Here is a 26,653-nt window from a genome sequence, read left to right on the forward strand (position 1 = left end):
ATACACAACTGTCTAAAATGACAAGATACCTATAAACTGTTGTAAACTGTTAGACAACGTGTAGTTACTTTTTAATTCACTCCTCGCAGAGATTTAAGCCCTGGAAGGGGCAGTCACATAATAGAGAGGATGTGAAAAGCAAATGCAGCCAGCACCACCTTCAGAACTTCCACAGGAAACAGAAGAGGAGCTATTAACTGGCACATTTCCTATTAAAAATTATTAAGAGTGTATATGACGCTGCTGAAAACGTGAAACACTAGTGGTAGAGTTTGCTTGCACCATTTACGTACAGAACAGAAATCCTTATCACCTGTTTGTGGAAATACTTCAAAACCAGAATTTCATCAGTACTAGGAAAAGTTAATCTCTCTGAAGGATTCCACCTTTTTTTTTTAACGTTTATTTATTTTTGAGACAGAGAGAGACAGAGCATGAACGGGGGAGGGGCAGAGAGAGAGGGAGACACAGAACTGGAAGCAGGCTCCAGGCTCTGAGCCATCAGCCCAGAGCCCGACGCGGGGCTCGAACTCACGGAATGTGAGATCGTGACCTGAGCTGAAGTCGGACGCTTAACCGACTGAGCCACCCAGGCGCCCCAGGAGTCCACCTTTTAGAAGCTTCCTTATCTGCCCTTGACACCAAGCAATCAGAAACCGAAAACAAAAGGATCAGTTAAAATATCTAATTTTCTGGGTACCTGGGTGTCTCAGTTGACTGAGCCAGGGACTCTTCGTATCGGCTGAGGTCATATCTCAGGGTTTGCGATATCCAGTCCAGACATGGGGTGAGGGGCGGAGTACAGAGGGCTCTGCTCAGAGCCTGCTAGAGATTCTAGATCTATCTCTCTGCCCCTTCCCGCTTGCATTCCCTCCCGTGCTCTCTCTCAAAATAAATAAATTTTTAAAACTCTAATTTTCAAGAAAAAAATAGACTTCTAAAATACCTGAGAACAAACACTTTGTTTAATTAAAATTGCAATGACATTTGGCAGTTAAGGGCTTAAGCACATACAGGTCCCACTGGTAGGTCTCAAAGACATTTGGATTTGTAATTCATCTGGAGAGGTGTGGAGTTGAATATCAAATTTAAGAGAGAGACATTAATCAACACTCATTGACGCAGAAACTTTTATTCCTTTAAAGCAACGTGCCAGCGCTCCTTCCCACAGCCCAAGGCCCGGCGGGGAAAGCCTGGAGTGCAGTGCAAGGGATGGCGAGAAGTGACAGTTGAGTGAAAAGTCTGATGACGAGTTAATACCGAACAGCACAATTCCCACAGGACAGTGTTTATTTCTTTTAATGTTTATTTTAGTTTTGAAAGAGAGAGAGTGCGAGCGAGGTAGGGGCAGAGAGAGAAGGAGACAGAATCCAAAGCAGGCTCCAAGCTCTGAGGTGTCAGCACAGAGCCCGATGGGAGGCTCCAACCCACCATAGGGAGATCAGGACCAGAACCAAAGTCAGGCTTAACCTACTGAGCCACACAGGCGCCCCCCGCCCCCCAGAACAGTTGTGCGTGTCGCATTCTAGCGTCCATCACCGACACTGACCACCCCGGCTTTTACTTCATTAAACAAGGAGCTGTCACTATGCGGGTCTCAGTCGACCCACGAGGACCCCGGGCGCCAGGTCCCCACACTGCTCCGCCTCCCCCTAGAGCGCATGTCCACCGCTCTCTAAAGACTTTTCTCTCACCCCAACCCGCCCCGCCCTCCAAAAATTGCTTCCCCGGGCACCGGGCGCAACTTGTGAAATACCGCCGCTCCCAATAGAAGCGGCCCACCCTTCCCTGAGGTTGCACCCAGCCTGGCTCGAAACGACACCAGCGGGATCGGACGGAATCCAAAAGCGGAACCCGAAACCGGGCGGCCGGAAGAGAAAACAGACCCGCAGACGCTAGGAGGAGAGTGGTGCGCTGGACCCGCCCCACCGGATGTGTCCTGGACACGCCCCGGCACCGCCCCGCGACGCACGCGCGTGCGCCATTTTCTGCAGCCCCGGAAGCTGATCCAGCAGGGCAACGTGCGCTGTGGGTTGGGTGAGTCTCCATTTTTCTGGTTCGCACCGGCGGTTGCGCTGCTCAGTGCCCGGCTCCACCCCAGGTTCCGGGGTCGCCTGGTAAGGTAAAATTCTTGAACCGTCTTCTCCCTTTCATCTCTCGCGGCCTGGCTCTAAGACGTTCCGAGTCCTTTCTCTCGGGGCGGGTCCCGGGGGTCTGTGGTCGTTTTCGGTTAAAATCGCTCCGAGGCAGGTTCGGGCCAAGCCGTTCTGCCTGTGGCCCTTGCAGACCTCGATATTCTTGCCGGTCACTTTCCTGCTCAGAACCTTTCTGTGACTGCCGAGTGTCCCCCGTGCCCCCAACCCCATACTGCGTCGGGCACAGTCGTCACTAGGGAGGTGGGTGCAGGCAGTTGGCCGCAGGGTGGCCGTCCGTCAGGGTGTGGACGGAGCTGGCGGGGAAGGACGCAGAAATCTGCGGAGTTAGAGGGTCATCAGAAAGCGTGGGGAGAAAATCCGTCGGGGATTGAAACAGGCTGCCGCAGAATAGGGTGAAACTGTCTGTTGGAGGAGGAATAGCGACGGAGGGAAACGGAAGTGGACAAAAGCACTCAAGAGAAACAAGGACACAGACTTATACGGAGAAAAAACGCGTAGGGGTCACAGACAAGGCACAGGACCCAAACCCTAGTAAAGAACCGAGGATATTAAGTTGTGAAGTACCGACTTGAAGTTTTATGACCTCGTTAATCCAACATTTGGTGAATTGTTTCAGTTGTGGAGAAGAGATCGAGAGTTGTGAAACCTGGTGTTTGAGGCATCTGCACTTTCTAAGCATTGCATCAGAAGATAATGCCATTGGCAACCCCTACTCATCCAGGGGGATTAGAACTGTCAGTTAAAGGGGACTTTCTGTAACCACATGGTGCTTTTACGATGGCCATTATTAACAATACTGTTTGTCTCTCCCCGTTTTTTCGTGGCTCACGGCATTCTTTTCTGAATTTGATGTATCCTCACACTTGTTGTGACGTTAATCTCAGATTCCACTGGAGAGCTTTTCAATTTCCAAATTACTTTCTCTTGTAATTTTATTGTTCAGAGTATGAGTTTTCTATGCTTTCTACTCTACCATATGTTGCAAGGATTCTTTGATGTCTCTTAAAGAACTTGATGGTATTTCATTACACGTCCGTTAAGGATGTTGGTAACCTTTTAACACTCAAAACCTAGTTTAGTGTGCTAATTTAATAATTCAACAGTTCTCTTCTTGCGTTAAAGCAGTTTATAAATTATCAAGCTTTGAGGTGAGTTCTCCAGCTAAGTAGATGATCGCCTCAGGTCCCCTCTGTCTTCTCTGTACAGATGTTGAAGGGTGGTCTTGATTGATGTGGAACTTGGTTCCAGCAGAGCTCATCCGTTCATAATACAGAGAGTGTTCAGACCTCGTGCCCACAGGTGACCCTTTTTCATGTTTTCCAGGACCAGTAACTATTTGTAATTTCATATAGCTTTTCTGGAAAAGAGGAATTAAATGCTTGGGCTTGCTTAAACCCATAAAAGAGAAGCTTCTCTCCTTCAGGAACATGAAAGGTAATCTGGAATTAGGACAAGCCCTTTCTACTTCAACCTGTCCAGGCCACCTTTTCAGAGATTTCTTACACCCAGTTCTGCTCATTCAACTGAGACTTCTTCAGGGTAACTTGGCAAATTCACTCCCCCTGTAACCCCCAATGGACCCACCTGTAACAGGAGACAATAGACCAAGAATTCTGAACCTGAGTTAATAAGATGCGTGAAATGATTTTCAAAACTAGGTGCGTCTTTGGTAGTGTTCTGGGAGAGAGTGTGCAGTTATAATGGGAGTTCACAATGTGACCCAGTTCCAAAAATATCGAAAGCCACTGGGAAAGAAGCAGGAGCATAGCTCAGAGACAGGGACGTGCCTCTGTCACCTCCACCCTCTCTGTGTATCCTGGCTAAATCTTAAAAATTTGATTGTGTCATCTTTTGACATTAAACCCTCCAACAGGCTTCCCGTCAGCATCAGGACAAAGATCTAAACTTCTCAGTACGGCTTCCAGGGAGCTCTGGAGCTGGGTGGCCCTTAAGAGTTGGTCCATATTGATGGCATGGACAGGTTTCTGTGTCCTGCATCATCCACTCCTTGGATGCGGGCTACCTAGGGAGGAGCCAAGAACTTGAAGGAGCCCATTCCCTTTGGCCAAGTGCCAGGTAGACAAGACAATGCAGTTGCAGTGGAGTGTGTAAGTTTGAGCGGTAGGGGAGGCCTTCGTGAAGAAGTGGGTAAAAAATGCACTTGTTGGCCTCCACATAGGACCTTATTGTTTCCGCATCCCTCCTGTTGCAGTGGGCAGCAAAGGCCTTTTTCCCATGGCAAGTGTCTCCCCATATGTATATTGTGGCAGAGGATGGGGTTATGTTGATTCTGAAAATTAAACAACATCCTTTTTGTCACACAGTATAACCTTACTTGAGAAAGAAGACCAGAAGAAGGGGGGAAAAAAGAAGGAATGGCTCTTTTCCAGGTAAAATCCCATTTTTTGTTGATTTTTCTTCCTAAAATGTCACTTTGGACTTGTTAATCTTGTCTGTCTGTGAGGTGTCCTGCCTGAGTTGTTTACTCACACCCAGGGCTTTCTCCCAGTCTCCCCTCCTCTCCATGCATATTTCATCTTAACTGTGACCAAGTGACGCGGAACTTAGGAAGAGGCACCTGTTAGGAGGTCATCCTGGGAATGTTGTTCTACACAGGCTAGGACTGGAGATAGGGAGTTAGCTCTTTGGTCTCTTCAGGAAGGATTCTTCAGAGATCCCTCCTGGATCCTTTTTCAGCTCATATAAACCAGGATTAAAGAGATTATGTATGTAAGTCAGGTATTAACGTGCAAAAGTACCTGAGGAACCCTGGAAAATAAGAGTGATGGAAATTTACTTCATCCGGTTTTACAAATGCATTTTGATGTTAAACCAGGGACTCATTGTGCTTCTGACTCCACGATATTAATACTTTGGAATAGAATAGAAAGTTGAAAGTAGGAATGAGAAGTAGAGAGGGTGTCTTGGTTTATTAACACAATTGGTTTTCAAATGTAGAACCAACTTACATGTCAAACAGTGTCACAGACGATGAGACTGGAGTTCTCTCTTGTCCAGAAGAGAGCAGATGCAGAATGGAATACGAGAAAGGGTGATGTCCGCAAGGAGACAGGGTCCCCCAACAGGGGTATTGTCTCAGTATTTATTGACCTCACAAGATATTACGAGGTACATGTGAAGAAAACAAGATCTTACACACATGAACATGGAGAAAACCATCAGACAGGAATCATTAATTTGTGTGTGTAGGAAGCAGAGGGTCTGGAGGCAAGTGGAGTGTGTGACCAAAGTACATTAGTAGATTGGGGTCAGATGGAAAGGAATTTCCTGCAGGTGCTGTAAGAAGTTACTCGTGATCCCATTACAATATCTCGCTAGCTAACTTCGGGCACGTTCGCCCCATGGTGGGAGATTTTCGCCCTAAGCTTTTCTCTAGCTAATGACTTTACCTTGGGTGCTTTTGTCCCGTGGTGGCAGCTTTCTGCCCTAAGCTTTGTAACCTGTTTGTGGAAGTCTAAGGGATTCTTGAACCTATTTCCCCCTGGCTCCCCGTTTGTTTTTTTTTCATCTTAAGTTTGCGTGTGAGGACAGTCATGATGGCTACCTGATCCATATTTTGCTGTCTCAAGGTTTGAAGAGTGATTCTGCAATGGCATAAAAGGAGACATCATATAAGTATTCCACTTCACAGAATTACAATAGAGGATTAGCACCTTTTGTCCTTTTCCTATAAATTGGATGGCAGCCATAAGGGGTTTTAGGCGTGCCATTATTTGTTTGTAGAAGTTTGGCTTATTAGCTCTTTGATAAGGTTGACCATAACTGGGTTAAGTTACATGTGCAGTTTCATAGTGTGCTGAAGACTAATTCGAGAAATGGTAGCAGAGGCTATAACGTTTACTATGGCTTGGATCCCCATGATTAAGAGGCCTATGAAACGCCTTTGCCTGCTTAATACCAGTGGTGGAGATCATTGCCATCAGATGCAGATCAGGTGTGTAGGCAATACCACTGTGTTGTAAGAGGAAGTGGGCCTGGTTTGACAGGCGTTTAGGCTTCCCTCATATTATATGAGGAGCTAGGAATTGCATTTGTGGAGCGACTCAGGATGAGGAACAGTGAAGTGGTTTCTTCCATCCTGAAAATGGAGCGGTGGTGGTTCATTCTGAGTCATTCTCTGGAAGTCCCGGTTGATGAGAAGGTGTTCTGGGGGTCTCCCCCATGCTATAATACGGCTTCACCTACCAAGAGGGAATCCCCAGAGGTCCAGAATCTGAAAGAATACAAGCATATTCTCAGACCCAAGTGAGAAGTTTGAACTGGCACCATAGGTGAGAGGGTTTATGGAATTTAGGAAAATGGAGCTTAGCTGCGTTAGTCCTTGAGGGTCAAGATTTGAAAACGTAAGAGTGATCATAGTGTGATCAAGGAGAAGTTGAGCTTATAATGTAGATAACCATGGGTAATTCTGCCTTTTTTGTTGTTTTTAACATATTTTTTAGTGTGCTCATTCTACAACTGCTTGTCCTTGTGGATTGTAGGGAATTTTAATTTTATCTGCCATTTCCTTCTTCCTTTGTTCCACATTGTTCCCTGTGAAAGTTTTGACTCTTAAAATCTTGAAGGTTGCTGAGGGTGGATGGTCTTCTCCTGTATAACTTTTTCTTGCTGAATAGGGTCATAGAGAGTCCATCCCTAGGGGCAACATTGGTAAGTTGGGGTAGGTATAGCAGAGTTAGGAAAAGGAAAGACAGTGCAGGGGAAACAGCCTCCTTGAGTATAAAGGATCATCTGTCTACTGGGAGTGATAGCGGTGAAGAAGTCTTCCAACAGGAGTCGCAAAACTATGACAAAAAAGACTCAAAAATGGACATGATTAAAAGATCTAATGCAGGTGAGAAGGAAATTCAGTTACTTCTGTGGCACATAACACTTCAATTATCAGAATATCAAGTGATGACCTTATGCCAAAAAATATTAAAGCTAGGATTTGCATATAATCTCTATAATATGTGTAGCCTTACTCAAATGTAACCTAAGGATTATTATTTTTTTCACGTTTCCAGAGTAACTTAACATACTAAAGAAGTCTAATTGGTCAAAAAGACTTCATTTACAATTTAAATTTTGGAAAATTTGTTGGAAAAAAACTCAAAGTTGTATACCACCAAGTGTGTTTACCATTAGACCCCGATATCCTCACTTTCCCTGCAATAAGAAGCTGAAAGCAGATGAGCCTTACTTAGTAATCAGTGATTTAGCATCCCATCCTATTTAGAAAAGGCCTAGATGTCCCAACAAATTCAATCCCAATTTATCATGCACGGAAAACTTTTCGAGTTACTAAAGCCTTTGAAAGCTAGTGTAACAATGACTCATGAAACCTGTGAGACCAAGTTTCCAATTACTTTCAGTTGTAACATGAGCTTATTTGACCTTTGATTAACAGGTGTATTTCAAACCAACAAACTTACATTCGGGTCCCCCTAAGACAGTTTGTTCCCCATGGTTAATTTTTACCTGAAACACTGGTGAGGAAGTCTGAAGTGGATGGTCTTGGCGTGTTGACGTCTCAGACAATTTTAAGGTTTGGAAAAGGTTTCTATAGGTCATGATATGGCTTGCAGTTATGAATATTAGGTAGACCCTCGTTCAGTTTATAATATGTGTTCCAATTTTTTTCCAATTTTCCAAAGGCAATAAGTCTTGTGAGTTTTCTTGAGGTGTCTGTAAACACCATAAGGGCATTCTTAGTAGGTTGTTGCATCGGAGTGAGGATGTCTTCAGAAGGAATCTTTTGTTCCTTTAACAGGTTAGATTTTTCCCATTGACAAAGCAGGGAGTTGGCATTCTCAGGGTGTAGGGTTGCTGAAGGGGCTGGCTGACAATAAGGAGGTTTAGGTTCCATGCCAAAAGTTTTTATTTACTCTCAGTGGGTCTAATCTTCATAAACATCTTCTGCGCTCAGGGGGAAAATGGCCATAGGGACAGTAAACTATATAAGAATAACTCAGGCAGAACATTGGCGCCTTCCATATGTCCTTCCTTTAGTGTGTCTTACCTGTTCGTTCCCAAATGTCTAAGTCGAAGGTTCCTTGCTCAGGAGACCAAGGACAGTGTTGCTGGATAACCATTAGTAATTTAAGAAGTGCTGTATGAATTTGTTGTTTTCTGTTCTAGGGATAGGGAGTCTCCCATAATAATTCTCTCAAAAGTTCCACGGCAGTGAATCCTAATACAGTTTTGCTTTTCTCTTACCTCATCAGGAGAGATTGTAGACCCATGCACTTTTTCTTTTTGTAGAGTTCTAGTCGTTCTGTGACTTTCTGCAGTCCCTGAGTTACATTCGCTTCTTAGCCACGTTGGCCTCTAGCTACATTGTGTTCTACCACATTGTCTTCTTAGACACGTCCCCTGCTTCACGTCGACTTCTTAGTCACGACGGCTTTTCTTCTAATCATGTTGACTTCACGTCACCTTCTATCACATGGACTTTGGTCACCTCGGTTTTTATCATGTCGATTTCTATCCCATCGGGATCACCATCTGGCAAAGATTATGAGCTTTGAGTTCTCTCTTGCCCAGGAAGAGAACAGACCTAGAATGGAATACGAGAGAGGCTAATGTCCGGGAGGAGACAGGAGGCCCCAACAGGGGTTCATCTCTGTATTTATTGAGCTCCCAAGATATTACACACATGGTGAATGTGAAGAAAATAAGATCTTACACGTGTTAATGTGGACAAAACTATCACAGGAATCATTAAATTGTGTGGGTAAGAAGCAAAGGGTCTGGGATGTAAGTGCAGTTTGTGATTAAAGTACATTAGTAGATTGGTGTCAGATGGAAAGTAATTTTCTGCAGATGATATACAAAGTTGCTCAGTATCCCCATTACAATATCTAGCTAACTAACCTCGGGTGATTTTGCTCAATTGTGGCTTCTTTCTGTCCAAAGCATTTCTCTGTTTAATGACTTAACCCTGGGCGCTTTAGCTCTGTGATGGCATCTTTCTACCCTAAGCTTTCTTAACCCATTTAGGTAAGTATAAGTGATTCTAGAACCTATTTCTCCACATAATAGTAAATGTATAAATTATTGATAGCACATCCATCTCTTAAAGACCATGGTTTCGGGGCGCCTGGGTGGCACAGTCGGTTAAGCGTCCGACGTCAGCCAGGTCACGATCTCGTGGTCTGTGAGTTCGAGCCCCGCGTCAGGCTCTGGGCTGATGGCTCAGAGCCTGGAGCCTGTTTCCGATTCTGTGTCTCCCTCTCTGTCTGCCCTCCCCTGTTCATGCTCTGTCTCTCCCTGTCCCAAAAATAAATAAACGTTGAAAAAAAAATTAAAAAAAAAAAAAAAAGACCATGGTTTCTTTTAGGAACTCTTATACGTTGTACATTTTTTAGAGAAAAATGTGTATAATTTAGCCAGACATAGCAGAACTTTCTGTCATCACAGAGGATGGTGCTCAATTTTAATTTTACATATTATTATTAAATTTTATTATTTTTGTATGTATGTATTAAACTTCAGTTGTATAGATTTTTGCAGTTCATTTTCACACACTAATGCATTTTTGAAACTAAGAAGTAAAACATCCTCTTCCCTGTCATGTCTTCCACCATCACAGATTTTCTTCATCAAGAACTGATGTTCTCTTTCGTGCATTTTTGTATTGTAGTATGATTTTAGAATATATTCTACTGTAAATATTTAATCCTGTTTTATTCTGCAAATTGGTATCTTTACATGCCATATGACTTGAAGTCGTTTTCATGAAAGTCAACAAGAAATAACTGCTTTTTTAGATCCTCATGGGAGCATTCTCTAAATGAAGATAACATAGGTCCTTTACAACTCCTTACTGTTTCAAAGAATGCCACGGTGGCTGCTTCTGAGCAGGCCGACTTCACTACAGACTTCTAAGGATGTTTTAAGATTGTACATCTTTTAAGCATGATTACCAGGTTGATGATGGTCTTTCTGAGGAGGCACAGACATTCCACTTAGTAAATAAAGATTTTAAATCAACCGTCTTGACCATCCTCAGCTAAAGGAAAACGTGGAAGAGAACTAAGAAGTAGGAGAACAATGTTTTGACAAATAGAAAATACCAATAAAGAGATAGAAATTATAGCAAAAGGATGGAATAGAAATGCTGGAGTTAAAGTATAAACACCAGAATTGAAAATTCACTAGAGGGTTCATCAGCAGATCAACAAAAAGAGTGAAGAATCAGTGAACTTAAACAGAGGTTAACTGAAATGGTCAAGTGTGAGGAGGAGGGAGGGGAATAAAGCTGAATAAAAGGGAATAAAAGAAGAAAAATGGCCAGAGGCCAAGAAACCTTTGGGACACTATAACTAATACTCCTATAAACGTAATAGGAGTTCTAGAAGGAAGGGCAGAAAGAATAATTGAAGAAAGAAGAGCTGAAAACTTCCCAAATTTATCAAAGAGAACCTACACGCCCAAAAAACTCAATGAACTTCAACTAAGTCCAATGCATGGAGATCCCTGGCAGTCACATAATCAGTCAAGTTTTATAAGACAAAGAATGTGGAATGTAGCAAGACAGAAACAACTTCTCATGTACAGGGATTCTGAATAAAATTAGTGGTCTGTTTCTCATTAGAAACTGTGGAGGTCAGGAATCCATCTCCTTTGGTATTAAAAGATTGAAAAATTAAAAAAAAAAGCTGTATCAGGAATTCCTTACGAGGCAAACTATACTTCAAAATTGATAGTGAAATTGAGATTCTTAGATGAACAAATGCTGAGTGGGTTCACACTTACAGGCTTAGACTATAGGAAATGCCACGTGGAGTTCTTCAGGCTGAAATGGATAGAAACTAGCAGTACCTCAAAGCCATAGGAACAAGTAAACAACGCTAGTAAAGGTAATTACATAAGTAAATATAAAAGCTAATTATTGTCTTTTTGTTTTGTAACTCATTTTGTCCTACATGTCTTAAGAGACAGTAAAACAATCAGAAAATCTGCTCTTGAGTGTGTGCAACATCTGTTCATATCTTTTATGAAGTAGTTTTTGACAACAACATAAAGGGAGAATGTATAACAGCACTTGTTTGTATGGCATTAAAGCTAATTTAGCATCAACTGAAATTCAAATATTGGTGGTTTAATATGTAAGCTATAACCCCCAGGATAACCACTCAGAAAATAACTTGAAAATGTACAGAAAAATAAATAGACCATCAAAATGGTATGCATGCACAGACACCCGAAGAAGGAAGGAATTATGTAACAAAATATTAGCCATACAAACAGCAGATGTTAGAATAATTCTTACCAGTAGCAATTTAAAATTTACCTAAATTAAACTCTTCAATAAAAGAGAAAGGAATTTTACAAATGGTTCCACTCTATGTCTGCATATGGCTCACTTTATTTTTTCAAAGCATTTTTTGATTGTGAGAGAGTGTGAGTGGAGGAAGGACAGAGAGAGCGAGGGAGAGAGAAATTCTCTCAAGCAAGCTCTGCACTGTCAGCCCGGAGACCAGTGTTGGGTTGGAACCCACAAACTGTGAGATCATGACCTGAACTGAAACGGAGAGTAAGACGCTTAAGTGACTAAGCCACCCAGGCGCTCCAAGGCTCGCTTTAGATACACAAATAGGTTGACAGCAGGATGGAAAAAGATATTCCATGCAGATAGTAATGAAACCTAGTTGGGGAGCTATATAGATATCAGACCAAATAGAGTTTAAGTTGTAAAATAGTCATCAAAGATATTGAAGAACATATATTGAAAAAAGGGCCAATCCATTAGGAAGATAAAACAAGTATAAACAATACTTACATAGAAACAAAGCCGCCAAGTTTCTGAAGCAAACATTGAGAAGCTTGTTCTACTATAGTGGTTGGAGATCACAATGCTCCGTATTTAATAATGGATAGAACAACCAGATATCAATTATAAAGCAGTGAGCAGCACTGTAAACCAGCTAGGCTCCACAGACACATACAAAACACTGCATCCAACAAAAAGTCAAAAATTAGGAGTAGAAGGGAACTGGCTCAGTCTGAAAAAGCGTTATTAAAATTCCGTGGCTAACCATATACTCAATGGTGAACTCCTGAAAACTTCCCCCTAATACCAAGAAGAAAACAAGCATGCTCCATGTTGCCTCCACTAGTCAACACTCTCCTGGTAGTTCTAACCAGAGAAATTACAGAAAAAAAATAAATAAAATATGTCAAAATGAGATAAGAAATCAAACTGTCTCCATTCATAGATTACATGATCACCTATTTAGAAATAAAGAATCCTCAGACTTAGAATGAATTCATTGAAGTTACAAAATACAATATCAACACTCAATATCTGTAAAGTAGCAATCAACAAATGGAAAGTAAACAATTCCATTTACAAAAACAAGAAAGTAAATGGGAATAATATTAATCGGGGAAATGGAAGATTCATACAGAGTGAAAACTACAAATGTTGCTGAGGAAAATTAAAGAAAACCTAAGTAAATGTCAAGATATCTTGTGATTCTGGCTTGGAAGACCATAAAACAGAGGGATTCCCAGAGCGATGTAAAGAGTAATGCAGTCCTCAGCAAAATCCCAACATGTTTTGCCCAAATGGGAATCGTGATTCTAAAACTCATTGAATTGGTAAGGACGCCACATAACCAAAATAAACATGAGAAAGAACAAAATTGGAGAACCTACAATTCCCGACATCAAACCTTCTACAATAACTTGGAATAATCAAAAGTATAATTGCATCAGAGGCCAGAAATATTGATCAAAGATACAGAACTAAGCATCCACAAATAAACCCATACATCTATAATCCATTCCTTTTTTCCAAGTGTGCGGAAAACAATGGAAAAAGAAAAGTTTCTTAAATAGTACTGACATATCTAGATATCTGTGAGAATGAAATTGAAACTACCTTGTACCATATAAGGAAATCAATTCAGAACTAATCAAAGACTAAATGTAAGAGCCTAAACTATAAAAGTCTTAACTGAAAATATAGGGGTAAATTTTCATGACCTTAGGGTTGACAGTGGATTTTTATACATGATCCTAAAAGCAAAAGTGAAAAAGACAAAGTAGATAAATTGGTCATCATCTCAATTATTCACGTCTGGGGCGCCTGGGTGGCGCAGTCGGTTAAGCGTCCGACTTCACCCAGGTCATGATCTCGCGGTTTGTGAGTTCGAGCCCCGCGTCAGGCTCTGGGCTGATGGCTCAGAGCCTGGAGCCTGTTTCTGATTCTGTGTCTACCTCTCTCTCTGCCCCTCCCCTGTTCATGCTCTGTCTCTCTCTGTCCCAAAAATAAATAAACGTTGAAAAAAAATTAAAAAAAAATTATTCACGTCTGTGCGGTGAAGGACATTATCACCTAAGTGGAACAATCTAGCAAATGGGAGGAAATAATTTGCCAACACATATCTACTAAGCATCTAGAACCTAAAATATATGAAGAACTTACACAAGTGACAACCAACATACCAAGAACCCAATTTGAACAACGGTCAAAGGATTTTATTTTTTTTTTTAATTTTTTTTTCAACGTTTATTTATTTTTGGGACAGAGAGAGACAGAGCATGAACGGGGGAGGGACAGAGAGAGAGGGGGACACAGAATCAGAAACAGGCTCCAGGCTCCGAGCCATCAGCCCAGAGCCCGACGCGGGGCTCGAACTCACGGACCGCGAGATCGTGACCTGGCTGAAGTCGGACGCTTAACCCACTGCGCCACCCAGGCGCCCCTCAAAGGATTTTAATAGACACTTCTCCATAGAAGATACACAAATGAACCCAGCACATGAAGAGATGTTCAATGAAAGTAGTCATTATTAAAATGTAAAATCAAAACCACACTGAGCTATCGTTTCACGTCCACTAGGATGATTATTATGAAACCACAAAAATAAAGAGGTTGAGAAATTCAAATCATGACATGTTGCTATAAAAATGTAGATACTGTGGAAAAGAGTGTGACAGAGTCTGAAAAATTAAACCATGTGACCCAGTAATTCCACTCCTAGGTATATAACCAAAAGAATTGAAAACAGGCATCCAAACACTTAACTTCTACTGGAACTTAGTAATATTAGCCAAAGGTAGTAACAAACAAATGCTTTACAGTAGTTGAATGAATATGGTCTACTCCTGCAATGGAATATTCTGCAGCCAGAAGAAAGGAAATGGACCACTGATACATACTATATCGTGGATGAACCCCAAAGATGATTCTGTGTGAAAGAAGGCAGATGCAAAAGGCCACATATTTGATCCTTTTCCTTATATATGAAACGATCCAAGATCGGTGAATCCACAGAGACAAAGCATTAGTGGTTGCCAGGGACTGGGCAATAGGAAGCAGCTATTGCTTTACTATGGGTAAAGTCTTTCCTATGGGGCTGATAAAGTTTTGGATCTAGACAGAGGTGATGTTTGTGCAATATTTGAATGCAATAATTGCCCCCAATGGTATTTTAAAGTAGCTAATTTTATGTTCACTGTAACTCAAAATTATGTTACACGGATGAAAGAACACTCACTCTAGTCAAATCAGTCTTTACACATCTGTGCTTCTCTTGTCTTTGGTCAAATAAGAACACATTCCCTGTGCACTTGGTGAAATGTGTTTTCCTTTCAGGGACGGTTGACCTTCAGGGATGTGGCCATAGATTTCTCTCAGGAGGAATGGGAGTGCCTGGACCCCGCTCAGAGGGCTTTGTACAAGGATGTGATGTTGGAGAACTACAGGAACCTGGTCTCCGTGGGTGAGGATAACTTGCCTCCAGAAGTCGGTAGTTACTTTTTATCTGTGTGCTGTGCATTTTCTATTGAGAGCCCCTGTTTTGATCATAAGAGTTCCAATTCCTTGTTCTTAAGGGAGTGATTGCAGCTGTTTTGATTGAGAGTGGAAAGGGTTCATAATGTGGCAGATGGACTCTAACTTCCCTTTCCTTCAGAAATTCTGCATTCCTGCTTGTTGATGTGGTTGCAGAACTTAGCAGTCAGAAAAGTCTAAGGGAGGGAACTGGTGATGAGGAGCCCTGGTCGTTGTATGTATGTAACTGATGAATCACTAAATTCTACTCCTGAAACCAGTACTACACTCTGTTAAGTAACTAGAATTTAAATAACAATCTGGGAGTCTGGGGAATAGGATATAAAAACGCTTATATTCTTAGCAAAGTCTAATTTCGCTGAAATCTTTAAAGATAAAGCTCAGAGACAATAACGTTATTTAAAGTTGGGGGAAAAGGAAACCTTGTGGTGAATTTATTTAAATCTCTGATTCTGTGGTCTTACCCTCGTAAGGGTGTTGGTTGAGTAGTTCTTAGAAAAAACCCAGATGTCTGCACACCTAAAATAATCCTTAAGCCCTCAGGCACTCATTTGAGTAATTTTTGAAATACGTGGTTTCTACACCAAGCAAAATGAATGTTCTTTCTTGTTTGGTGAACCAAGAGCTGGAAACGTGTTCTGGAAGAGCAGAGGTGATCATGTTCTGTTTTTCTTTATGAATGGAAATCTCTTCTTGAGCTGAATATCATCTCGGTTTTGGAAGAAGAGAAAGAGCCCTGGACTGTGGAACATGAAGTGAGGATAGGGAAACATCCAGACAGGGGATGTGAATGTATTGGAATGTGAGCTCAAGTCCGCTTAGAAGGGCAGAGAGTAAATTGCTCCAGTAAATATTGTTTGGGAAGGATCTATGGGAAAATACAAGTTTATATCTTAGGAGCTTTCAAAGGAAATCCTCCCCCACCCCACACACACTTCTCATTCTGTTATTCAAACGAGTAAATCAGATGTGTAGAAGTTTAAACTTCCAGTGATAATACCTACAACACTGTTACCTAGCCCCTCCGACCATACTGGTGCTGTGGCTTGAGAGGGACTGGCTGTCCGTAAGGAGTCTTTTCCCTGATCCCTCTTGGTTCTCATTCCGTACAGGTCAGAGGTGAGGTCTCTGTAGTGCAAACCCCAGGACCTATTCACTTTCCATTTCCATTTTGTATTCTGGGGAGAACTTCTTAGGAGACACAAAAATTGTAGCATCTGTCTAATAAAGTAGATAAAAGTCTATGTCTTTCCTTGGCCATCCTGGCTTCCGAAGGTTGCTCCCTTGTGCATTAATTAGGAGGAAGTCATGATGTGGATAATTCCAAAAAGTGAAAATCCAAAAGTAGATGTAGTGTAAATACAGCTCAGCTTGGTGATACCTAGTTAGCTTTTCTGTAGGAAAAACATGTATCATTCCACAGATGGTTATTGCATTCCTGGTATACCAAAAGCACCATATTGATATTTTTTGGTTTTGTTTGTTTGTTTAAGAACTCAAGAGGCAGCAGCAACTTTTGATTTTAAGTAATCTCTACAACCAGAGTGGGGTTGGAACTCAACTGCAGAGTCAAGGGTTGCATGGTGTACTGACTGAGCCAGCCAGGCAGCCCAGTTTTTTGTTTATTAACCTTTTGATCACCTTCACCCTTTTCTGCTCAGCTACCTGCGTGTAGCAACCACCAATATGTTCTCTGTATCTAATGGGTTTTTGTTTCTTTAAGATTGCACACATAGGAGCAATCATACTGCAGTGGTCTTTGACTCATTCCACATAGCATATTGTCCTCAGGGTCCATCTCTGTTGTCACAAATGGCAAGATTGTATTCTGCTTAGTGGCTAGATAATATTGTGTTGTATATACACATCTTTAGCCATTCACCCATCAACGGACACTTAGATTGTGTTCGTATCTCAGCTATTATACATAGTGCTGCAGTGAACATCAGAATGCTTCTGTCTTTTCGAGTTAGTATTTTTGTTGTCTTCAGATAAATACCCAGTAGAATTGGTGGATCACACAGTAGTTCTCTTGGCTACACCATTCTCCACCCGTTGACAACACGTGTTGTTTCTTGTCTTTTTACTAACTGCCGTTCTAATGTTAGGTGTGAAGCGATATTGCGGTTTTGATTTGCATTTCCCTGATGATGAATGACGTTGAGCACCTTTTCATGGTCCTGTTGGCCATCTCTAAGTCTTTGGAAAATGTCTATTCAGATCTTGTGCCCATTTCTTAAATCGGGTTATTTGAGCATGTGTTGGCAATGTTTTAGATTACCAGTCCATTATCATCAGATGCATGATTTGCTAATAGTTTCTCCCATTCAGTAGGATGCCTTTTCATTTTGTTGAAAAACTGTTTCCTTTGCTATGTAAACACGTTTCAGTTTGATATAATCCCACCTTTTTTACTTTTCTTGTTTTTCCTTTTTGGTGTGGAGAGTTAAAAATAAAATCATTGCCCACACATGTGTCAAGGAGCTCATTACCCCCTAACTTTTCTTTCTTTTTTTTTTTTTTTCAATTTTTTTTAATGTTTATTTTTGAGAGACAGAGAGAGGCAGAGTGTTGAGTGGGGAAGGGGCAGAGGGAGAAAGACACAGGATCTTAAGAGGCTCCAGGCTCTGAGTTGTCCGCACAGAACCCAACATGGCGCTCGAACTCACAAGCCGTGATATCATGACCTCATCCAACGTCAGAAGCTTATCCAGCTGAGCCACCCCGGCCCTCCACCCCTAACTTTTCTTAATAGGAGTTTTATGGTTTCAGGTCTTAGGTTTAAGTCTTTAATCCATTCTGAGTTAATTTTTGTGTATGGTGTCAGATAGTGGTCCAGTTTCATGCTTTGGCCTCTGGCTGTCCCGTTTTCCCAAACCATTGATTGAAGAGATTATACTTTCCCCCATTTTATAGTCATGTCTCCTTTGTTGTAAATTAAGTGAGCATGTGTGTGGGTTTATTTCTGGTCTCTATTCTGTTCTGTTGATCTATGTGTGTATTTTTATGCTAATACCATACTGTTTTAATGACTATAGCTTTGTAGTCCGGGAGTTTGAAATCAGGGAACATGATGCCTCCAACGTGTACTTCTTTGTCAAGATGCTTTGGCGATTCGGGAATTTAGCAGCTCCATAGAAATTTTAGGATTTTCCCTTTTGCGGATATGTTTTCATGTGGACAGAAATATTCCACTTTTTTGAATGAATACCAAGGAGTGGGAATGCTAGGTCATATTTAAGAGTACATTTAGTTTTGTAAGAAAGTGCAAACTTCTCCAAAGGGGAGTACCATTTTGCATTTCCACCAGCAATGAATGAGAGTTCTTATAGTCGCACATTCTCACTAGGATTTGGTGTTGGTTTTGTGGATTTTGGCCATTCTCATAAATGTGCAGTGATATCTAATTGTTACAACACATATTTTCCTTGTAAAGTTACCACTTTTCTTTAATGTTTATTTATTTTGAGAGAGAGAGAGAGAGAGAGGCAGCAAGGGAGCGCGCATGAGCAGTATAGAGGCGGAGAGAGAGACACACAGAATCCAAAGCAGGCTCCAGGCTCTGAGCTTTCAGCACAGAGCGTGTCACAGGCTTTGAAGTCCTAACTCTGTGTTCATGACCTGAGTTGATGACAGACACTTAACCAACTTAGCCCCGCAGCTGATCCTATGGCATTCTTTAAATTAAGAATTTGTGATATCTTAGAAACATATTTTTTAAAGTTCCTGCTTTAGTCCCAGCAGTATCATTAACCTGATTTGCTGTAGCTTTTTCTATAATGATATGTTATTTTGGGGCTTGGGTGGCTCAGTCGGTTAAGCATCTGACTCTTTTTTTTGGCCTAGGTCATGAAGTTACAGTTAGTGAGTTCAAGTCCCACATTGGGCAGTGCGCTTACAGTGTGGAGACTTCTGGGGAATCTCTCTCTCTCTCCCTGCCTCTCCCCCATTCACAAGCTTGTTCTCAATATCTCTCTCTATAAGTTACAACCTTAAAAACGTGTCTCCTGGAACATGTATACATTATATAATTGTCTTGAGTATATACCTAGAAGCGAAGTCTTGGTATATTTAGTTTGATAATTTTTAGAGCAAATATTGAATTAGATATAACTGTACTGTTTTCCTATAACCCCCTACTGTTTCCCTGTTGAATGTTTTCCACCTTTGCTTCATGCCCATAGTATGAGTTCTTACAGAATGCATCAGTATTATGCCTTTTGCTGAATGTGTTTTCTTTTTCCCCAAGGTCCTGCTTTTAATTTACACCACAGTCATACTCCGATAGATGTGCAAGCACAAGCACTGTCCCCACATGGTCAGTTACTTCTTAATGCTTCACTCTTGCTTTTCTGAATCCAAGTCCTGGCCTTTCCTCAGACGTTTCATTGAGCTAAACAAACCACCCTCATATATCCTGGTATATTAATTTTGATCAACAAAGCACCTCAGTTTACACAGCACCTGACTCCCCTGCCCTCCGTACTGCAGAAGGAACCCTATTCATACACAGGGTACATGCGTATGAATTGCTCAGGACAGCAGCTTGATCTGGCGGTTAATTATACTGTGTGTTTACTAATGTGTGAGCATATGATGAAAGAAACAAGATATTTTAAGGACTCTGTATGTTACAACCTACATGTTGATTGATCTAGGGGGTTAAGTTAATAAGTAACCATAGTTACACAAACTAGTAGTCTCTGGAATTCTAAAGCAGTTTGTCTTGGAGATGTAAAGACAGGATTTACATTCCATAAGGAACTCCTACTAGAAGGAATGAAAGATTCATTGAGCATCACTGAATTATGAGATATTGGGTTCAGGTAAACACGTTTTTATAAAGATTAAGAATTAAGGAAGAGAGACAACTCTATAATTTCATGCACAGTTATAAAATAGCCATTGTATAAATGGGGTCAGTAATCATGAAGTTTCATTTAATTATCCAGTTATGTGTCCAAAAAACATGGATAGTGTAAAATGTGTTTCGAAAAATTACCTCAAAATCAGAGAAATTGTTAATATGGAAAACGTTATAAAAAGAGAACTCAAAAACATTATATATGACAGTAGTGTTTGAAGACCATGGTTGGTTAACATCCTTTGTTTATAATAAAGTGTTATTTGGGTATGTAATTATGTAATTTAGTATAAAATATTTATCTTCCAACTCTATTTGATAGGAAGCCTTTCTCCTGGATTTGCACTCAAGGAATTGTCACCAGTAGAGGACATTTATAAAGAAGTATTATACCACTTAGTGATATTGGAGAGAAATGAAAGCCATGGCATCAAGAATTTTGATCTCAAGGAAGTCTGGGAAAATAGGCATGAGTTTGAAAATCGGTGGGGAGATGATGCAAGAAATTACAAAGAAGTGCCTTTGACCCATAAGAAAAATCTCACTTGTAGGAAAGATCAGCCACTTAATCAGCCCTCAGTTACTCTTCCTGAAAAGCAGAGAGTTTCTGTGAGAAAAAATACCTACCAGTATGTCATGAATAATGAACCATTCATCAGGACTTTGTTACAACAGGACAGTAACGTAAGTGGTTCTGGAAACCAGTATATAAACTGCTTGGAAAATAGAATTGGATTAAGTTTGCAGGCACACCTGGGTGAACTCCAGAGATTTGACAGTGAGGAGGAAATGTATGAATGTAGTAATCCAATTGAGAAGTCTGTCAGCAATGGTTCCTCAGTCTCACCACTTGAAAGAATTCCTCCCAGGACCCAAAACATTTGGAATAAATCTAGGAAGATTTATCATTTGTTACCTGCCCAAGCCAGGAGAGAATACACCAGAGGAAAATCTTATAAATGTAATGAATGTGGGAAGGATTTTAGCAAGAGCTCAAACCTCATGAATCATGAGGGTATTCTTTCTGCACAGAGACTTTACAAATGTAATACATGTAGCAAAGCGTTTGTTGAGTGTTCAAGCCTTACTCAAGATAAGAAAATCCATACCGGTGAGAAACCTTACAAAGGTAATGAGTGTGCCAAAGCGTTTACCCAATTTGGCAACCTTAGTAGTCATCAGAAAATACATGCTGGGGAGAACCAGCACAAATGTAACGTGTGTAACAAGGCTTTTATCCAAAGGTCAAGACTTAAGGCACATCAGGTAATTCACACAGGAGAAAAACATTATAAATGTACTAAATGTGATAAGGCTTTTATCAAACATTCAGCACGTTTGCGTCATGAGAGAACTCATACCGGTGAGAAACGTTACAAATGTATTGATTGTGGCAAGGCCTTTTTGAGGAGTTCACACCTTACTCAGCATAAGAGAATCCATACTGGAGAGAAACCTTACAAGTGTAATGAATGTGGCAGGGCTTTTAACCAATTTTCACACCTTTGGTGTCATGAGAAAATTCATACTGGCGACAAACCTTACAAATGTAATGAGTGTGGCAAAGCCTTTACCCAGGCTTCAAGACTCACTAAACATCAGAGAGTCCATACAGGACAGAAACCATATAAATGTAATGAATGTGGTAGGGCTTTTATCCAATCTTCACACCTTAGGCGTCATGAGAAAATTCATACTGGTGACAAACCTTACATATGTCATGAGTGTGGCAAAGCCTTTACCCAGCGTTCAAAACTCACTACACATCAGAGAGTCCATACAGGAGAGAAAGTGTATAAGTGTTTCGTAAGTGGCAAATCCTATAGTCAAAATTCAAACCTGGCAAATCATCAGAGAATGCATACTGGAGAGAAACCTTACAAATGTAAAGAGTGTGGCAAATCATTTACACAATTTGGAAATCTCACTATCCATCAGAAAATACACACTGGGGAAAAACCACACAAATGTAATGTGTGTGACAAGGCTTTTATCCAAAGGTCATACCTTGTGGCACATCAGAGAATTCACACAGGAGAAAGACCTTATAGATGTAAGAAATGTAGTAAGGCTTTTGTCAACCATTCAGAACTTTTGCGTCATGAGAGGACTCATACTGGTGAGAAACCTTACAAATGTATTGACTGTGGCAAGGCCTTTTGGAGGAGTTCACATCTTATTCAGCATAAGAGAATCCATACTGGTGAGAAACCTTACAAGTGTAATGAATGTGGGAGGGCTTTTAACCAATTTTCACACCTTTGGTGTCATAAGAGAATTCATACTGGCGACAAACCTTACAAATGCAATGAGTGTGGCAAAGCGTTTACCCGACTTGGAAAACTTACTAATCATCAGAAAATACACACTGGCTAGCAACCACCCAAATGTGATGTGTGTGACAAGGCTTTTATCCAAATGTCAGGCCTTTGGCACCTCAGAGAATCCGTACAGGAGAAAAACCTTGTAAATGTACTAAATGTGATAAAGCTTTTAGCACACGTTGAGACCTTTGTAGTCATGAGAGTACTTCTACTGGAGAGAAACTTTACAGATGTAGTGAGTGTGGCAAAACCTTTGCTGAGCGCTCACATGTTAACAGAAAAATCCATACTAGAGAGAAACCTTAACAGATGTAATGAGTGTGGCAAAGCGTTTACCCAATTTGGAAATCTTACTGGGCCTCAGAAAATACACACTGGGCAGAAACCACACAAATGTAATGTGTATAACAAGGCTTTTATCCATTGTTCAAGTCTTATGGCACATCAGAGAATTCATACAGCAGAAAAACCTTACAAATGTAATATGTGTAATGAGGCTCTTATCAAACATTCTCACCTTTGGTGTCATGAGAGATCTCATACTAGAGAGAAACTGTACAAATGTATTTAGTGTGGAAAAGCCTTTATGGAGCATTCACATCTTATTCAATGTGAACCTAATATGTGTGGCAGTGCTTTTATTCAAAGCTCAAGCTTTGGGGAGCATCAAAGAATTCATAGGAGAAAAAAACAAATGAGCAAGGGTTCAACACTTGCTCAGCATCAGAGATTCCATCATGGAGAGGAACCATATGGAACTAACATAAGGGGGAAATCTTGTAACCAGGGTTCACAACTCACCTGATAGGAGAATAGAAGCCTCTGAAAGGAAGAACACTGAAGGAATGTATGGCAGGGCTTATCCAAAGCTTATTTTAAGTTGTGGAATGTAATTTCTACTAGAGAGAAAAACCTTACAAATAAAATAGGTGTGATCTGGGTTATAAAAAATGTACAAATTGGGGAGGGGATAAAAATAGGTCAATGGAGTTAGGAGGTACAGACTTCCAGTGATAAGAAAACAAAATGTACAACTTTGTGCTTTGTGGTCTAGAAAGAATTCACATAACACGGAAACCATATAAATGTGTCAATGTCTTTACCTCAGGAAATACTGAAGAATTCATGCTGGACAGGAACATTAACGTATAATGAAGGCGGTGATTTGTTTAGCCAGTTCTTCAATGGACTACAATTTAAACCTTCACACTAGGGAGAAGTAGGTCTATTTTGAGGATTAACCAATCTTAGGTGTTAAGTTCCACAGAAAATTAAAATTATTTAAAACTCATGAGATGGTGTGTCAATGGTACAAGTATATCTGTGGAAAGACCTAATCATCTTCTGTTCAAATATTTTATAAAGATTTTATTTTCTGTGCACACAACATGGGGCTCAAACTCACAACCCCCAGAGCAAGAGTCACATGCTCTTTTGGCTTAGCTTGCCAGGTTAACATTTTTTATTCAATTATTTGAGGTTTCTGTTTTTTTTTTTTAATGTTTTTATTTTTCATAGAGTGAGAGGAAGAGAGATCTAGTGGGAGAGGGGGAGAGAGGGAGGCAATCGGAAGCAGGCTCCAGGCTTTAAGCTGACAGCAGAGAGCCAGACTGGAGTGTTGAAGTCATGAACCACAAGATGACCTGAGCCGAGGTTGGATGCTTAACCGACTGAGCCATCCACGCACCCCAATTATTTGAGGTTTCTTGACACTACATTATTATTGATGACTTATAGCCTCAAGTTTGGATTCCATTGATGTTATACTTTCATTATATGTGTTTCATTGGCAACCATAGTGGTGGTCTCAGAGAAAGCATCTGTATGGTGAATGGAACCTCTTCAATGGGGGTGAGGGGCTTAGTCATACCTATATACCCGGGAAAACTGGTATGCTAAGTTTAAGATAGACTATACTATATACATTTGGGAGCATAGGGAGTGGCAAGGAATAAACCTAAAACTCTTACGTAAATTGTAATGTTTTCTTTGTGGTCACAGCCCCTTCTCTGGATTTGTTGGTACGATTGAGCACCTTTGTTGATTACTACAGGAAAGAATTACTCTATCAGATAGTTGACCATGAAGCAGTAGGTCAGGACATTGAGAGAATATTTTCATGTAACGATGGGTTACTTGGGATGGCATTTGTACTAGAGAAAATGGACAGTGAGCAATGGTCTCTCCTTTTGAAAGGTAATAGCTATTATATATCATGGATGAGTAAAAATTCGTCTTAATTTTGGAAACTGAAGAGAAAGCTCTAGAGGACATTTAAATCAAAAGAACCAAAGTAGGATTGCCTGTGTGGTTCAGTATGTTGAGTATTTGACTCCATTTTGGCTCAGGGTCATGGGATCAATCTTTACGTTGGGGTCTCCACTGAGTGTAGAGCCTCCTTACAATTCTCTTTCTCTCTCTCTCTCTCTCTGCCACTCTCTGCTACCTGTGCTCTCAAAAAAAACAAAACAAAAATACACCCAGAAGTAGTATGCTTGTAAAAGACGCAAATTTGGGCACTGAAATTGCATTTTGATTCCATTTTTTTTAGGATACCCTATTTCTCATATCTAAGTAAGTAAAATATAAGCTTTTGTGTAAACCTAAATGAATCCTGTGCCTTATTATCCTATGTGCATCACACTTCTTTGGGGAATTTCATAATGAACACTAATCATACATCCTTAAGCTCTGTATGTTGAATGTCATCTGTAGTAATTTTCATGTTATATTTAAACCTATAGTTTTGGAAATATATATTCATAAGTTGAATTTGAGAGTTACCCAAATGAGTATACCCATTGTATATCCCATAGTATTTAGTGGCTCTAAGGGAAATATCATAGCAATGCAATTTCAAACTCTCACCCTCTACAACCAGCCTCCCCATTCATGAGTATACATCATATGATTCTATTTCTCCCTGCCTTTTGTGCTGAAATGAGACCCATGGTTTGCACCTTTACATTAAATGAAATTAGAACAATAGCAAGCATGTGAAAAGTATTAGGAACTAAAAGAAAAGTTGAGAAGTAAGGATAAAGGTAACAATATTTTGTGCTGGACTGCTCAGGGAATAATTTGAAAAGATAAGTTGTCATGAGTTTACTTTCAAGAATGAACAACACAATGGGAATCTTGTTTGATAACTAGAAATCTCACATATTTAGCCTCTAAACCATTTTTTGCTCATTTGCACTTGTGCTTACTCCTCGAACAGGATGTTCAGATGTCAGGAATGTTGACTGCATACACTGAAGTGTTAGGAGAATGTTAATTATATACTGATGCTTACTCAGGAGAGCAGGGTAGACTTCTCAAGTTCAGAAAATGGCTGGAGAAAGCAAGGAATGGTGACTACATTGTTATGATGCATCCTGTGTGGGGCCAGGGTGATGATACTCATAGGCACTGTGAACTTGTAACTACTGCCAAGGGAGGGTCCTCTCCGGCTTCATTATTAGCTTTTCTTGCCCAAATGGGCTGAATAGTAAGAGGTTGTAATGCTGCTTCATAGGTATCATCAGTCGGGCATCAAAAGTACAGTCAGACCCAGTAATACAAAACTGAAGTTTACTCCTGACTGACTTGGTTGGGAAAGACCACAATCTTCCTCAGGCTAACTACTAGTTCCTTTTTCCTGATGCACACATAGCCCCACCACACAGTTGATTATGGAAAATGGCTGTGAAATAACTGTTTAGAGCAATTACTGAAGACATTTTTAGACTTGTATGATGTCATGGTTCTTTTTCTATTAAGTTATAGTCTAATATTAAAATAATATTCAAAACCAAGAGAATATTTTCCAACTCCAAGCCTTTTGTAGATCTGTCACTTTAAGGGAGAAAGCATCGAATGGAATCTCAAAATCAGTGCTTCAGTTTTTCTCCCAAGGTACTAGAATCAAGGAATTGCCAGGTCAGCTCAGTCAGTGAGGCTTCCAACTCTTGATTTTGGCTCAGGTCTTGGTCTCACAGTTCAAGGGATCACGCCCTGTATTGGGCTCCACACTGAGTGGAAAAATAACTGAACTTTAAAAAACTTTTTAAAAAGGTCCTAGAATCAGAATATCTGTATTGAAACTTTGCAAATTAGTGTTATATTCAGGTAAGTTAAATTAATAAATTTCAGGGGCGCCTGGGTGGCGCAGTCGGTTAAGCGTCCGACTTCAGCCAGGTCACGATCTCGCGGTCCATGAGTTCGAGCCCCGCGTCGGGCTCTGGGCTGATGGCTCGGAGCCTGGAGCCTGTTTCCGATTCTGTGTCTCCCTCTCTCTCTCTGCCCCTCCCCCGTTCATGCTCTGTCTCTCTCTGTCCCAAAAACAAAATAAAACGTTGAAAAAAAAATTAAAAAAAAAAATAAATTAATAAATTTCAAAGGAAAGACATCTGTAACTCAGAAAACAGTAAGGACTAATAAATTTTGACTCATTTGGAACACCTATGACACTGGTGATGGGTTGTGTGCAATATTATACATACAGGATAAAGAAAAAGTC

At 40.6% G+C, this 26,653-nt stretch overlaps 1 protein-coding gene across 1 annotated transcript; it reads left to right on the top strand.

Annotated features, from left to right (window-relative positions):
- The first annotated feature begins 905 nt into the window (after positions 1–905).
- LOC122494766 (zinc finger protein 677-like) lies at positions 906–24,760 on the top strand. Its single transcript, XM_043600191.1, has 4 exons — positions 906–2,117; positions 4,481–4,546; positions 14,767–14,920; positions 20,151–24,760. Exons 2-4 carry the CDS (start codon positions 4,532–4,534, stop codon positions 22,202–22,204), a joined length of 2,223 nt encoding a protein of 740 aa, XP_043456126.1. The 5' UTR covers positions 906–2,117; positions 4,481–4,531; the 3' UTR covers positions 22,205–24,760.
- The last annotated feature ends 1,893 nt before the right edge of the window (positions 24,761–26,653 follow it).

This window comes from Prionailurus bengalensis, chromosome E2 (genome assembly GCF_016509475.1).
Source record: "Prionailurus bengalensis isolate Pbe53 chromosome E2, Fcat_Pben_1.1_paternal_pri, whole genome shotgun sequence".
In the NCBI taxonomy this organism is placed as follows: Eukaryota; Metazoa; Chordata; class Mammalia; order Carnivora; family Felidae; genus Prionailurus; species Prionailurus bengalensis.